This window comes from Mus musculus, chromosome X (genome assembly GCF_000001635.26).
Source record: "Mus musculus strain C57BL/6J chromosome X, GRCm38.p6 C57BL/6J".
Classification (NCBI taxonomy): domain Eukaryota; kingdom Metazoa; phylum Chordata; class Mammalia; order Rodentia; family Muridae; genus Mus; species Mus musculus.
Genome location: NC_000086.7, coordinates 85,079,741 through 85,096,834, shown reverse-complemented (window position 1 = coordinate 85,096,834; position 17,094 = coordinate 85,079,741). Strand labels below are relative to the sequence as shown.

The 17,094-nt window shown below is 37.8% G+C and overlaps 1 protein-coding gene across 15 annotated transcripts in view; it reads right to left on the bottom strand.

Moving 5' to 3' along the window:
- Dmd (dystrophin, muscular dystrophy) overlaps nt 1–17,094 on the bottom strand; it is a 2,390,387-nt gene that overhangs the window by 108,216 nt on the left and 2,265,077 nt on the right. For all 15 annotated transcript variants that reach the window (XM_006527768.3, XM_017318377.1, XM_017318376.1 and 12 more), the window contains one exon: nt 6,944–7,018. In XM_006527768.3, coding sequence (XP_006527831.1) covers nt 6,944–7,018 — 75 coding nt within the window. The remainder of the gene's footprint in view (nt 1–6,943; nt 7,019–17,094) is intronic.

Genomic DNA, 17,094 nt, shown 5'->3' with positions numbered 1-17,094 from the left:
AATGGGAAAAGGAAAGTGAGACTGATGCTAAGAGGGTAAGGAAGGCACCAAGTTATGTCCTTTTTTTTTTTCCTATAAGAGAAAATATAACGCAATGTTGGTATCTATGAGAAAGAACGCTCTCTTAGCATTGACTCACATCTGCTTTAGGTTGAAAGGCTACAACCTTCACTCTTTTAATAGTGAGAAAGACAGCCAATGGGTCAAATACTGTGAATACAGGAATGAGAGCTCCCCCTGTGATCCTCACTTCATGAAACAACATTAAATATGACTATGTTGTTTGCCTCTTGATTCATAGGATATATTAGTTATTAAGCATGTATACTAGAAAGTACACCATAAGAATATTTATGTAGTCAAATATTGAGAAGAATCATTTCTCATGCTGTGACTAAAAAGTGTGGCCATTAATTATGATAATGAAAATTTAAGAACAATATTGGGGATACAGTAAAAGGTTTGTGTTCTGTATGTAATCTGCTATAATTTTACAGGACAAAATGTTTTCTGCTCCTTTCCTGTGTGAAAATCTGTAAGTGGGTGGAGGGATAATTTGAACACCTGGATCACTGAGACAGTATTATGTTTAATTGGGTGGGACTACCTTCCTAAGAATGAAACTCAGAAGTCTAGTATGAATCATGGACATTTCTGTGGCATTCCAAAGCTACATTCCACTGAAGAGTGACTTACAATTTTAGCCTGGGAGAGAAGAATTTTTTGTGCATTAATTTTAATTTCTTTTTAAAATATTAGTACATTTATTTAATTTAGTCAAGTAGGGAATGCCCGTGCCATAATACATGTGCGGAGATCATAGAACATCTGGCTCTCTTCTTCTATTCCCCAGGATGAAACTCCAGTCATCAGGCATGGGTAGCTACTGGCTCATCCATCTAGCTAGTCCTTTCTACTCCCTTCAATGTTTCTCTTAGCAGCAGCAATACCTTTGGTAAACTAAAGACCCTTGTGACTTCCAGGGTTTGTACCTGGATAGGATTGGTGAATACTTTTCTCTTCTGGTTGCTTGCATAGCACCTTCAGCACCATGTCTGTACCAGCTTGATGTGATGCTCTGGCTCAGCTTGTGGCCTAGCAAAACATGCTCACTGGTACAATACTGGTATGAACATCATGAGAGTAAAGAGCCACTTTCTGATTACATTTAAGTTCTATATATACCACAGGATAAAATGTCATACCTTGTACTATTAACAGGTCAAGAAATTATGGCTAAGCAGAACACAGGCCCTAGGAGAGAACCAATTACCATTATGATATTAAACTAACATATTATTAAACTAAATCCTAATGGCTTTTCGTTATACCCATGGATCAGTGCAGCTCTTAACCCTCATCTGAGGGTGTTCTGTTTGCAGTAAATACTAATTAACATAAAGACACACAAATGGCCAAAGCACAGTGAATAAGAGACTATACAGTGCTCAATCCTAAGGGATATATATATATATATACATATATATATACATCCAAGAATATTTGGGCATTACAAATTATACTTAAGAATTAAAAAAAAAAGAAGAAGGAAGAAAAAAATCGCACAACATACAATGTTGCATGGGTAGAAAAAGAATGGACAGACGGGAAAAAGTGGGGGAGGAGAGAGAGTAAAATGCTCAAAACAAGTAGAAATCTGAAACTCTGAAAGAACTAACTTTTTAAGAAAGAAACTTATAAAAATGCAGAAGCTGGATTTAGGAATGCATAGGCAGTTAGCATTTACTCTTAAGTAAAGGTTAATTGATGAAAGAGGTGTTAGTCCTAGTGTGGGAACAATACGTTTGAATGTATGCAATTCCAGAAAGAATGACAAATATGGAAAGGTGCCTAGAATAATGGGAAATGAAACTAGTCATTCTTGGATAATGGAGCCTACAAAGTACTCTTTGATATCACCCATTAGAACTGAGCACCAACCAAGCAGCTCTTTTCCTGTTCTGCAACTGATGGACGTCAGAGAAACTTACTACAAGACCTCAGTCCTTCCCCTGGAAGATAATATGGGTGTTATCACAAAACCTCTTCCTCTTGAGGTGCTGACATCTGGAAAGTAACATACTTTTAAAAGCATTATTTGTCATGTCTTCAAAATATTTTAAATTCTTACCTAACAGAGATATGCCCTCTACCTTACATGAAAAATAATGTATGTGTATTAAAAAGTAGATGGGGGAACAAAATCATTCTCCTGTTTCTAAGAGTCCTTCCTGTGAGGCAGTGTATGACTGAGGATCCATATCCTGCATTTAATGCAACTGTGTTGTAGCTTTTTATGGCAATAAAGTGTAGATGTATAAGCCATGATATTGTGGGTTCCTGTGAGTCTACAATACCAATGTAACCCTGCCTAATGCCTCCTTTAGCCACTTTAATGCACTATTAGATGGTAAGGTCCATGGATGAAAGCATATTTTCTTCACTTTGTTCATCTTAAGTAAGGGCAAATGCAGAAGTTTCAGCTTTATTCAGACAATCCTATACTGTACCACATGGCTATAATTTAGGATTTCATTCCTAAACAGAGGCAAATTATTCTCAAATTCTTCTTGCATGGAAAGTAGTTGTCACATTTATCAACTGTCATCTATTTAGGCCTGTGGTTCTCTTCAATTCCCTACATAAAAATAAACTAAATATACCTGCTTTTTTAAGTGCATTTTTTCTTCTGCTCTTGCGATTTGGTTATCTTTTTAATTATAGAGGATCCACACTTACGGAGTGTAATCGGAACCACGGAAGAAAGGAAAAGCCTACATTGTCGTCTTCATACTTGCCCCCAAGCTCTCAACCATATAAAGAGACTCAAAAATCCTTCTTACTAAGATTTCCAATTTATCTTTGCAGTTCTATCAACTTTAACTTTTACTTACTCACAATGCCCAGAAAAGCACTACAGACCATGCAACATTAACAGTGATTATAAACTGAGGGGCACTGTAAGCCAATGGTGATATTCATAACGTAAGTAGCATATTCTCTATCTATAGTAGATAAAATATGTTATTTGGTTTATTGTAATATTGAACTTTGATAGGAAGGTTTTAAAAAATCAGTTGCTTTATAGAGGCAGCTAAGTATGTTTTCCAAGCCATCTGTAATTCAATCTCCTCACTGGCATTAAGAAATCATAGAGATAACATCACTAATTTCCATTAATGTAAGACATAGTAGAAGCAGACATTTGGTAGGAAAAACTAGCCAGGGCAAGTTTCACTTGCTTTAGACCAAGGACAATAGCTCTTTATCAGGCTTTTGCAGGCATAGAAATAAAAAAAAAAAAGAACTAGAAGATAAACCTAAGCAAATACAAAATTTAGAGGAAGTTCTTAAATCACCTATTGAAAACTCACTAAGGAATTGGACCACACATGTTTTTCAAAAGTAAATGGATTGGCAAAACTTCTCACTCTGTTCCCACTGCACATGGGGCCATAGTCTGCAAGGCATTATCCATGCATTCTTAAGAATTCAGTACCTAATTTAGATAAATACGCTCTAATTTTGCCATCCTTGATTTTTTTTTTTCAAATAAGAGTGAAGTTCTGAAAAGAAATGCTGAGAATTTCAAATCTGCTTAAAAGTGAAATTCAACAAAATCATCCTACATTCAGAGCTTAAGTTTATTACAAGGTTACCACCTCAAATGGCTAACATTTTTTTACAATATCTAACTCCTCCAATTCCCTAGTGTTTATCAAAAATTTTCGCATACACAGAAATAAAAGCCAATGAATAGGACTCTTTCACCATAAAAACTGAATAATGTTCAAATGGTTCCCATGCAGTTATGGGAAGGGATAATAGTCATGAGACGTTAGAGACATTTCAACGTAGTCTATTTCTGAGTTTTGTCATAGTATAACCTGAAACAGCTGGTTACCTCTTTTGAACTTTTGGGATCTTACAGGAATATTCTATAGCACTTTATAATAACCAGTTCATAATTCTCCTTTTTATCAAAGGAAAGTAGTATCTCTGGGATGGGGCAGGGTCAAGAGAAGAAAAAAGACAGAAGACTTTCTCTATTCAGCCCCTTGACTCCACCCTACCCCAAACTCCTTTGTGCCTGCTATGGTTCATTAACCAGGTCCCCAAGAAAATCCTAGGCATGGGGAGCCTTTTATTAACTACTTAAACTTGGCAGCTATACACCTGAAAATGATAACTTCAGGCTATAAGCTCGTAAGGCAATGGAATCTTCCATTGGCTTTCATCCATGTATTCATTCTATGAAAGCAGAAAGCCTTACTCTCTGCCCAGTTCTGTGTTAAGCATTGGAAATCTCAGTATGAAAAGAAAATGAGCCTACCTGATTCTTCTCAGTAATTTCACTTCTAGGGCGCTTACATCTCTATGTGACAACCATAAACCAATGGTTTCTTGACTATAGTACCACCTACTTCTGAGACCCTCTGGATTGGACATCTTTGTCCCCAAAGAACCTTAGTGGCCAAGGTTTATGGTCATTCAGTGTTTCTCAAATCTGTCCCCAATTTGGAGTGATTTTAATATCAGCATGCATGACTCATACATAACCCTAGCTTCTCAATATCTTAACTTTCTATTATACCTCCATGACAACTCACACAGAATTCACATTGTCATTTATGTAAATGGCCATAGCCTAGACCTAATCACTTTTAAAACAGTTCCACTTTGGAAATAGTGCTCAGCAATGTCTCTTTTTTTTTTATTTATTTATTTATTTATTTTATGTAATATGAATACACTGTAGCTTTCTTCAGACACAGCAGAAGAGGGCATGAGATGCCATTACAGATGGTTGTAAGGCACCATGTGGTTGCTGGGAATCGAACTCAGGACCTCTGGAAGAGCAGCCAGCCAGTTACCTAGAACCTGCATGTATCCTTCTCTCTGACGCTGCAATAGCAGGGAAGTGTCTAGACCACCTGCCCATATCTTGCCCATTTTTATCCTCTCCTCTTAAGCCAGTAATCTTTACTTCCTCAGTCATCTCAAATTTATTACAACCCCTCTTTCCTTCCCTTTAGAACCAAGGATCTGTAAGAATAGGCAGATGTCATCCATCCATACTTTTGGTTCATTTTTAAGCTATTAAGTGTATTACCTTCTCCAAAGTTATTAAGGCTCTCTTTGTTGCTATATACAATGGGCACTGTCACCAACATCATCTGACCTTAATAACAGATCCCTTTTTTTTTTCTTCTCATGGCACTACAACATCTTGGATTTTCCTACTGAACTCCTAGCCATGCCCTTGTACTAATTTTTCTTGGTTGCTCATCTCTGTCCTAAATGACTACCAACCCCCTCTCTTCCTCTCTCTCTCTCCGTCCCTCTCCCTGTGACTATACTCTCTTAACCTTTCCATGCTTTCAACTGTTAATCTTGTTTTTATAGTTCTCCTCAGAACTGTACATTTCACCAAGCTCTGCTATCCAAGTTTACAATCCATAAGCCACTAAGGCTTAGATCACAAGTCTACCTCCTAGATATTGAAAATGCTCCTCCATTCCTATTCAGGCCGCCATATTGTTTCAATTCTGTAATAGATCTCTTTCCTGACAGCAGTTTAACCCCTCAACTCATGCTTTCTTTCACATCCAGAATGGTTTTTCTGAGTGAAAATTCAACCATGCCATTGCCTTGCCAAAATCTCTTGAATGGCTCCCACTGATCTCTAAAGTCTTTAACTTGGGTTTAAAAAGCTCTATACAATCTGTCTCCTGGTTCTCTCTCCAGCCTAATATTTCACAATTGCCCTCCTTGGAATTCTGCACAGTAGCCATGCTGAAGGAATCTCAGTTCCTGAGTACTTTCTGCTCTCTTTAGGCTCCAGGCCTGAAAATACAGCCTTCTCTCCAAATGACTAGAACATTCTTCCTTGAGTGAGCTCTACCTATGTTTCTGGACCTATATGGCTTAGATGACACTAATTCCCATGAACATTCTCTATACCTCACTGCACAAAGCTAGTGTTCATAGTGTGCCATTCTCCCAGTGCTACCAAACTAAATACGACAATCAAATTATCTACCCACTTGTCCTCAGTGCCTCAGCCTGGAAATGGAGACAATAACCACTGTTTATATCAGTCACGATTATAACACGGATACTTATGATTGTAACATGTTGATGACTTTTATGTACATTTATGTGAGTCCCCAGATTTTCATATATACCTTGGGTATCCGTCATTACATTATAAATTCTTTTATGGTAGTGTGTGTGCCTATCTATTTCATGAACGTATCCTTAATGCATACTAACACTTAAACAATATTATCCATAATTAATTTCATTGATACAATAGCCATGTAACAAAAGTATCCGTGTCATACTTCAGCATTTTTACAAACATACATGATTTTTAAAAATAATCTAGCCAGGCATGGTATTGCTGCCTTTAACCCCAAGAGACAGCTCACTAAGTTTGAGAACATCCTGGTCTACAGAGCTAGTTCCAGGATAGCCAGGGCTACACACAGAAACCCTGTCTGGAAAAACAAGCAAACAAAAGATCCAATCATCTTTCTTCTATCATAACATCCATCTGAATATTAGTCTTAAAAAAATGATATATATCTGTGAACTTGGTTCTAATAACACTGCCATAACCCTCTAATACTAAATGTCCTTTCTAAAATGAAGATGTAAAGGGAAAGGGGGAGGTAATGTAACTTGCACAAAGCTAAATGTGGGTGCAAATGCTACTCATGGCAAAAAATAAAATTTATTAATATCTTATCAATTTAACAATAGTTGCGAACACACGCAGAGATAGTTCTCATCTAACAAAATAGTCTAGGTAGATACTGAGCTAAACACTTTAAAGAATGAATTTTACCTGGCAAAATGACCTTGTCAAAAATCCCCAAGCCCCATTCTTTGAGCAAAGAGAAATTATCAAAGCCTTCAAATAGTGGCTCATACTTACAGCAAAGGGCCTTCTGGAGCCTTCTGAGCTTCATGGCAGTCCTATACGCGGAGAACCTGACATTATTCAGGTCAGCTGAAGCAAAAAGGAAGAAAACAAAGATCGCTTGTTATTTCATCAGAAAGCCCAGAGGAAATCCCTGATGACTTGCCAACAGCTACAAAAGTCAAAATAATAGGCTAGAAAGAAGCCCTGTGCTTATGTGCCAAGCTTTATAAGGTGAAATTCTGTTCATTTAGGGTTAAGGAAAAAAAAAAAACCCTCGTGCCCTTTGACAGTGAGTGAAGCTTAGGTCTGTGATGGACTGCTACAGCAAAGCCTGCGGGCCATTCATGCACTGCCAGCTCAGAAGAGCGGAAAGCAGAACACGGTGCCTTTTTCTTTCTAGATTGGAATCTACCGTAGTCAATGTCTGCTGCCCACGATTAAAGAAAAAGAAGGAATATAATCCTGAAATTGCTATGAGAACTGAGCACTCAAAAATCAGGGTTACAACTTTTGCAATATAAAAGGGACATGTGTTTATTACAGAAAAGATAGAAATTAAAGAAATTTATAAAACTGAATAAATAAATCAAAACAACCCATAAATGCAGAGCACATACTGTTTAGCAATCTAAGTGTGTTTATATACTCTATGTTTATGTTTATACGTTTTAATGTTATTTTAAGTGAAACTAATGTCAACATTTTTCTTTATTTTTTAAAACTTGACCCATAATTGCACATAGTTGTCATGTACAATATGATGTCTGAGGTATACAAGCATATAATGCTATGATTAAATTTAGTAATTAGCATCCATTCCCACTCATCATTATTATTTTTTGTAGTGAGAACACTTAATATCCATCTAACTTCTTTGCATTTTCAAGCACATAATATACCATCATTAATTATAGTCACAATAGAATAATTTCTTTTTAATTTTTTGAGAATTCTATGAGCACTCTACATCATTTCCATACCTCCCTTTCTTTGCTCCAAATCTTCCTATGTTGCCCTAAATTTCTCTCTCAAATATATGATCCTCTTTAATTAATTTTACAGAACAGATTTTTTTTTAAACTTCTTTCTGCTAATTGTAATATTGTAATCTCGGACTAGTAATTAGCTTTATATTCATTTTAATTTTTATTATTTAAAACAGTTTTAAATTTTCAATATATTTTGATCATATTCTTCTCCTCTGCCAAGTCCTTCTAGATCTCCTCCTCCTCCCCACACACCCAAGTTTAAGTTCTTCCTCAAAAAGCAAAAGCTCAATATAACAAGAACTCCCCTCAAAGAAATGAAGCCTAACAAAATAAAACCACACAAAAAGGAAAAAACATTACCAAACTGTAACCAAATAAAAACACACAAATCAAACTGTGGAATTCATTATAAGTTTGTCAATTACTCCCAAGCATAAGACCTGCCCAAGGAAAATGGATTGTCCCTCTTCCAGCAGATATAAATAACAGCTATTAACCTCACCCTGCTGTCTAGGTTTTCATTCATCCATCCATTTATTTTTTAAAACTATGATAAAATCAGATATAATAAGATAAAACAAAACTACCACATCAAAGTTGGACAAGACAGATCAACAAAAGGAAAAGCGCTCAGGAGAAGGCAGGAGAATCAGAGACCCACTCACTCAGGAAGCCCATAGCACCACTAAACTTAGAGCTATAATGTATACACAGAGGATCTGGTGCAGACTCATACAGGAGGTGCTTGCGGCTTCCATCTCTGTGAGTTCATATGAGTTTTGATCAGTTATCGGAGGGCTGTGTGTTCTTGGTGTCCTACATCCCCTCTGGCTCTTACACTCTTTCTGCTTTCTCTTCTGCTGGTTTGCCAAGCTCTGAGCTGAGGGACTTGATAGAGACATCTCATTTAGGGCTGTGTGTTCCAAGGTCTCTCTGTCTCTCTGTCTCTGTCTCTCTCTCTGCATAGTATCTACTTGTGGGTCTTCATATTTGTTGCCATTTGCTGATGATTAGCTTGATATTCTAAGGTATAATTCCCATAGTCAGCACGGAGTAACAAGTTGACAGTTTACTGTTTTCTACAGCCACCTGTCTGTAAGTCCCTAAAAGTCATCTAACAGAAGGCTATATTTGGACAATGCCCTTATTCAAGTCTGCACAAGCCTTATTAGTTATATTTCTTTTTTAGAGTTTCTATGTATGTATGTTTCAGAAACTCAGTTCCAAAAAGCTTCTGGAAGAGAAGAATTCTGCCACCTGTCCTATTTCTTAGCAACTTGAGGTACAACTGCTCTCTGAAAAAATGGATCCAACGCAGCCAGAGAACTGACAGACTAAGCGAGGAAGTGAACAAAAGGTAGACTGCATAACTAGCAGTCACAGATAAGTGCTATCCAGAAAACTAATTCTAGTGTGAGGAAACAGAAATACTTAGTCTCTATCTAAGTCACCTGGATCAACATTATTAACTCTGTGGGCTTTGCAGAAACCAAACATCCAGGCCGACATTTAAAGTAGAGAGAGGGAAAGAGTATCTGTAAGTTATTTTAAATCATTTAGCATAATTTTTTTAAAACTGGCAATACCAAATATTGATAGGAATATGGAACAACCAGAGTACTTATTCTGTTGGTAGGAACTCAAAACAATACAACTTTGGAAAGTTACATTAGTGGTTTCTTTTTTTTTTTTTCTTTAAAGGTTTATTTATATTTATTTAATGTGTATTAGTGTTTTGCCTGAATGTATGTATCACATGTGCATCTAGAACTTACAGAGACCAGAATAAGCATGTCACATCTCTTGGAACTGGAGGTATGGGTGGTTGTGAGACACCATGTGGGTGCTGAGAACAGAACCTGGATCCTCTTCAAATGCAGCAAGTGCTCTTAACCTCTGAGCCATCTCGCCAGCCCCATATTAGGAATTTGTTATTAAATCAAATATACATATAGCTTATGATCCATGTTTGTAGATATTTACATAAAAATACATGTTTACATAAAGATTGGAATATGAATGTTTTATTTATGCTTTATCACATCCCCAAACTGAAAACAAAACATTATCACAAATAAACAACCTGTACTAGTCGCATAATAGATAGTGACATACAGTAAAAGGAAAATAACTACTGAGAATATAACAAAAATCAATCTGAAATCCATGCAACTGGTTTTACATAATTTACATAAAATTATACAACCTACAGCCAAATGGTAACCTATTGTAGCATAGAAGTGGAAAATTCTACTCATAGGAAGCCACAGATATGATCTAGGTGTTCACAGTATGTATTTTGATTGGTGTAGTGGTTACATGACTGTAAGTTTGCCAAAAATTGTATACTTAGAATGAAAGCATTTTATGCTATTTAAATAATGCTTTAATAATTTCAACTTTTTAAAAGTTTTTTAAAAATTCCTTCACGTAGACTATATAACATGATGTATGAGTGTGTTCATTTATGCTACACTGTAGAGGTGGTCAGTTGTCTTAATCAGAAATGCATCCTCCAGGGGTGGCTAGCTAGCAATTAATCAAATGCCTTACTCAAGAGGCGGCCACTGTAAACTTCTGCAACTATATTTAGCTCCCATTACACCAGGGATTTCATTAATTATCATAATTAATGTTAGATGAGCTAATATTCATATTAGTGGTAAGAAATTTGTGAACACTGTTGAAGAAAATTTAGAAATATTACATATCTTTATATTAACGGGGTCAAAGACCATTCTAGCAGGTCCTACTCTTTTAGAAATGGTACCCTAAGTTGGACTCAACACTGTCTAACTGTGCCTCAATGGATTCTTGGTTGCCTGAGAGTCCTTACTATGAGACCAATGGCTTTTCAAATTTGAATATACCTGGAGGGCTACTTTTAAAACACAAATTTCCCAGTCCCCCCACTCTATACTTCCTGATGTCATAGGTCCAGGATACAGCTTAAGAATCTATATTTCTAACAAATTTCTAAGTAATGCTGATGCTGCTGGTTCATGGTCTCACACTGTAAAAAGCACTGTGTAGAATGACTGTGGTCTAACAAAAGCACTCAAAACAGCACTGCTATAACTTGGCCCTGCTTATGGTACAGGTTGTAAGGGTTTTTGGTATCCAACATCTTATGTTCCTTCTTCAAGCGCCTGCTTTCATTATAATCTGGCAGCCAAAACAGAAATGAAAAGGAAGCTGTCAGGTGCACTCTTATGATCCTTTATTCTCTCTACCCACATCATCATGATTCCCACCCCCTTAGTTTCTTTTCCCTAGTCATCACTATATAACGTCGAAGGTGATCTAGTTTATGGTAAGAGTTATCTTGTGGCATTATCCCCATCCTGCCTGTGGCCTTCTAAGTTTTTTCCTATATTTCCTAGTATGGATCTCACACACCTATGATTGAGGCCCTCAACCTTTCTATAAAATTAGCTGTGGAAAGACACAGAAACATACTCTGGGTCAAATGCAGGCCGTGTTTCCCTTAGGAACAGCCAGTAGCAGTTTATAAGGCATGAGCCTCCAATCCTAAATATTCCTTTGTTCATTTATTTATAAAAGTGTTACATGAGAGGTAACCATACATAATTGGTGCCAGCCAATTTTCTCAGTAGAAAAAATTCTAGCACACCCCCCCACACACACACACACCGTTTCTCCTAATCCTCCTTTTCAACTGACTCTCAACTCAGTTTCCTTCTTCATTCTTTCTGTTGTACAATCAAAGACTGTCTTTTATGGTCCTAATTCCATTCCCTTTTCCAATTTTCCTGGTTCTATTCAGAACTCCAAACAAAAGGGACAAATGAGGTCAGACACTCCATCCAACTCTCACCAATTCCTATGAAGAATTGGCATCTTCCAGAAGCTAGAGCCCCAACTGGGAGAGGCAAGGGAGATATGATTTATTTGGGGTGTGGATCACTGTAGGAAAGGATCAAGAGACAAGCATCTGGAACATTCCTTCCCTAGCAGTGCTTTCAGTTTCCCTTAGCAGTTCTTCCAAGTCAGTCTCATTATGACACATCCTGCCTCTAGCTAATCCTTCCTGACACCCTTCTATTGTACCTTCAACTGCAGTGAGCAAGCCTCTTCTGCCATTGCTTTCTAAGCAACATAGTCCAACCCATTCTCAACTAGTGATGTAGGAATGCCAGAAGAAAACAGCAGAGAAAATGGCCAGTTTCCAACACAGTTCTGCAAGCTGTATGAACTTACAGCCAGTAATCATCACTGAATTCAGGAATCATCAGTGAATTCCAACAGAGTTCTGGTGCCTAAAAGTCCGACTGGAGACTTAACTGAGCTGTTTGAGTCTGCATGTGTTGTTGCTAAGACTCTGCAGCACCGCTCCCTCTGGCTTACAGCTGGAAGAGATAAGTGTCTGCCTTGTGAAAGCGTGTAGGATGCATAAGAAACTTCAAGATGTGACACAGCTGCGAACTATGGGAAGCTGTCCCGGGCTGAAGCTCAGAGATGACTACCTAGCTAAAATATGCAAAAAGTTTCAGAATGCTAAAAAGCCCCTCGGTTCCTTAGGCCCTCAGGAGGCTGTCTTCTGCTTTCCCTGGGAGCTGCCTTTCCACAACTCTGATCCAAATTGTAATGAGGTCACTAGCTCTCCCAGCCTGAACTCAAGAGGGCTGAGAGTATCCAAGAAGCTATCCGCGTTTCCATGGTAGCTGGTAGAAAGCACACTTCAGAAGGATCAAAATGCTCAAGATCAAAACATCCCTTTTCTTGACTTGGATTATTTTTTTTTATCCATGGGCTGCTTCTAGCCTAGGAATAGAGAGAATCTAGAAGCAATGGTGTCAGTTTTCCAAGTTGAACTGCCAACTACTGAAATGACAGCCCACTCAGAATTTTTGTTCTTGTTATTTTTGTTGTTGTTGTTATTGTTGTTGTTGTTGTTGTTTCTGAGACAGAGCCAGCCGTGACTGTTCTGGAACTCACTATGTAGACCTCAAACTCACAGAGATCCTCCTGCTTCGGCCTCTTGAGTACTGGAATTAAACTGTGCCACCACACCCTGCTCACTTTTAAGGCAGGAAGTCAAGTAATAGCTTGTCTTTTTCCCCCTCCCCTCCCCCCTTCCCCATTACGTAGTGTATGAACTATTCTTGACCCTAGTAAGCATCTCTGTTTTCCCTTTATTCTATAGGAGGTGACAGTGGAAAGTGTCAGAAGAGAAAAACACCTGTTCAAGTTGTACTCAGAATCTATACACATTACACATGCTTTTTCAGGAATAGCAGAAAACTTCAGGGCACAACAGACATGGTGAAATACAAAGGATAGTACAGGAAGAAAACATTCAGACCCTTAATTTCCATATTACTGCTCATTTCGGCCTTTTAATAATACTGCCAATATCCTACTCTTGAAGACTGAACTGAAGTCTAAAATTTCACCCAACTTTTATTTGAGTCCAGCTTTCCAATGGCTTATGGAGGCTTTTTGGAAAAGTTTGAGTACACTTGTCTATTAGTAGAAAGAATAACTTCATAAACATAATGAGTGGAGAGAGCTGTCTTGCTAAGGATTATTCCAACAGAGAAATCAGTATTATAGTTTCTGGATTCTATTTCCCAGAAGAAATTTAATCTAAACATACGAGGTGATCCTGAAAAAATAAATAAAATTGAAATGAAATATAATTAATCAGTGCTTGGCAGTTAATGTGCAACCAACTAATACTTACGTCTATTTAAATAATCTTTTAAACTTTCCAAACAAGACAAAACAAGGTATTTCTGAACTTTATTATCATAAGCAAATGGCAAGTATCATATAATAATACATTCCTGATTCCCTCTTTCCCTAGAATTCTAATTGATTCTGTATTATTTTTGCCAACTCAAAGTTTCTAGAATGAAGAAGAATGATTGGCCTTAATGAAGCTTAACATAAACTGAATAATTTAATTTAAATCAAATATGGCTTGCAAGCAAATCTTGCCAAGATATATGCTTCGGAAGTTTAGAATTATTGAAAACTCTGGACATTTAGAAGAAGAGATTAGGGATTCTACAATGTTCCATGCCTTTTGTACTGAGTCTTCGACCTAGCCAGCACTTTGCATTTCTTTGAGACAAGGTCTCATTACACTGACTGACTAGCCTTTCCCTTGCTATGGGACCCAGACAGGCCTTAAATATGTCCTCTCCCTTCCTCAGCCTCCTGAATAGATTGAGATTACATGTCGATCCCAACGTCTGGAACCCACTTTTAAAGAATCAGCAAAAAAAGAGGCACATTAACATATCATACTTGGTCTATCATTTTTAGGTACATGTTGAGAGAGAGATGCAGTTTTCTCCTCAGGGATGTGTCCCCTGCTAGGCAGGCTGCCCATGGTTCAGGGGACAGTCCTACAACCCTGCACATGCTGGCACTCATAAGTGGACCGAGTGGGTTATAAGGAGTACTTGCAGTTGGGAGGGAAAAGTTGTGGTGTGGAGAATTTGGAGGGGAGGGAGTAGGGAGTGGATTTGATCAAAACATATTATATGCATTTGCAAACAATATATAAAATCCGAAATCTTTCAAACCTCATCACCATAGAGCTTTACTTAAATGGGAATAAGCCAACACATGGGTAAATAGGAATCACATATGCATATTTGCATGAACTGAAGAAAGCCCAGTCAGTGAATTTATTACTGTCAAGTTGTTTCCAGATGCAAAATGCCATTGCTCATTTGCAGCAAGTGGCTTTCTAAAGTTCTTCCAGGAAAGTATCTAGTGTGGCCCAAAATCTGTAAGACAAAAATCACTGCAAATTGCAGCTGGGAAAGAAATGCTAGAACAAAATTCTGACTGTGAGCTAGCTGTTCAAGGCTTCTCTGGGTCCTTCCTGCTTGCCTTTCCTCAGCATGATCTTACTGCTTCTTAGCAACACCAAAACGAGGAAAGACATAGACATACTTCGAATGAATTTTGCTCATTTGTTAGCTGCTCTGGTGAAATACTTAAGGCACCTTCAGTAATGAGTAGTCAACATAAAGTTCTGGGGGTAACAGGACATCTTAAGGACAATTTCTAGGCCCTGAGCAGCTAGTGAGAAACTAGCATCTGAGGGAAGGTGATGCCTGTGAACCTTTTACCCAAAAGACCGCAAATACATGGACAATAATTCCCAGGAAAAATTAACACTATCTATATCTATTCATATACTCCAAAAGTAATACAAGGGATATAAACATCTTTTTCTCTTTATTTTTTGAAGTTATAATTAAATCACTTCCCCTTTTTCCTCTCCTATCTCCAATCTCTCCCATGTACTACCCCATTGATCTTGCTCAAAATCATGGTGTCTTTAATAGTTGTTACACACACACACACACACACACACACACACACACACACACACACACACACACACACCTTTCTAAAAACTCCAGCAGGGCTGGAGAGGTGCTTCTTGCTAACATGTTCATTACAAAGGGTAAAGTTCCTACACTAAAAGGAACTGGAGAGTGCCTGAAGTGGAGGCTGGGGAGGTGGCTCTGTGTTTAACAGCACTTGGAACTTATATAGTAGACACAAGTTCAGTTCTCAGCACCACGTGATGCCTCACAACTGTCTGTAACTTCAGATCCAGAGGACCAAATGCCCTCTCCCAGCCTCTGTAAGTATAAGCACAAGATGCATACAAACACATACAGTCAGAACACATAACCATTTACAATTAAAAAATAAAATCTTTAAAAATTACCAATAATTTCTGCTTAAAACATCTTTCTTAATCATTATTTTATGATATTTACTTATAAGTTATTTATACAGGGTCTCACTATGTGGCCCAAGCTATCCCATACCTCAAGGTTTTCTGTTTCTACCTTCCAGTCTTTTTGTCTTCACCCTCAAAGTGCTAGAAACATAAGCTATGGCATGATGCTCTATTGCATATTTTAGTATAACATTAAAAATATTTTCAAAAAATAGTGGCAGTATTATTTTAAATGCTTACATAACATATCTAAAACAACACTAGCTATTCTAAAAGTACACATTAAGTAAAACTGCCTTATAACTTTTAATTGTGTTCAGCTATTTGAGACAGACTTTCACCACATGGCTCAGGCAGGCCTCACACTCCCCATCTTCCTGCCTCAGTCTCCTGACTGCACGATTAGAGGAGTGTGCCTCTATACATGGCTAGTTTACATGTTATATAATTTCTTAGATTTATCCATATTTTTTCCTATTCTTTCAACACTTAATGACCCCTGTAGCCTAGCTGTTGCCTCTGGCAGAATGGTCATGATAACCCACAGAAGACTTTAACGTATAGTCTGGGCAAGGAAATAAATAAAAAGAATATGTATCAGATACCTACACCTAGTAAAGGTAAGGAAGTTAACATGGCCACTGTGAAAACTTTTTTAGTCACAAGGTCCTCAGGAGGCCCTCCCCTGAGATTCTAACACCTTTCCACTAATCAGCATAAGACAGAGACCTTTGAGAAAAACAAACACCATCTGACTGAAGGTCGAGCATTCAGTGGTGGAGAGTTCCATGAGTTTCCCTCGCTCTTGTAAATAACTAAAATAAACCCATTTATTTGCTGAGCTACTTAGTCTTTCTTTTATCTGTTGGCTCCTTATTTGGAGGTAAAGAATTGTTTCTTTTAAAGTTTCTAAAATAAACTCACAAAATGAGCACACTGTATATGCCTGATACCATGGCAAACTCATGGAATACACTAATAACTAAGACAGATCACTGCGCCATTTGACTCTGAAGTCTGCTGAAAGAGGAACTAAATATTAAGGTGCAGTGTGCAAAAGGGGACCACAGGAATTCAAAGGAAGCTATGAGCCTGCACATGGAGGAAAACACATGCTTTTTCTAAGAAAGTCAAGTTGAAGCAAAGACCTGAAGGATGCTGAGAGGGATGGTGAGGAGTGGGTAGGGCAAGGCAGGGTAATAGTTCAACACATGCAAAAATAGCTCTGAGGGAGAGAAATGTGTAGGCCATAGGAGTCTATGAAAGCTAATGCATCCGAATCACAGAGAGGGAGAAGTAGCCTTTTGGGCTCAGGTAAGCGCATAGTTGGAGCCTGCACGTCTTCAATAAAGCAGTGAAGGACTCAGACCTCTAGTAAAACTCAGCCATATGGAAAAGTCATTTGTCTCTCCTAATCTGTGAAACTACTAGGACTG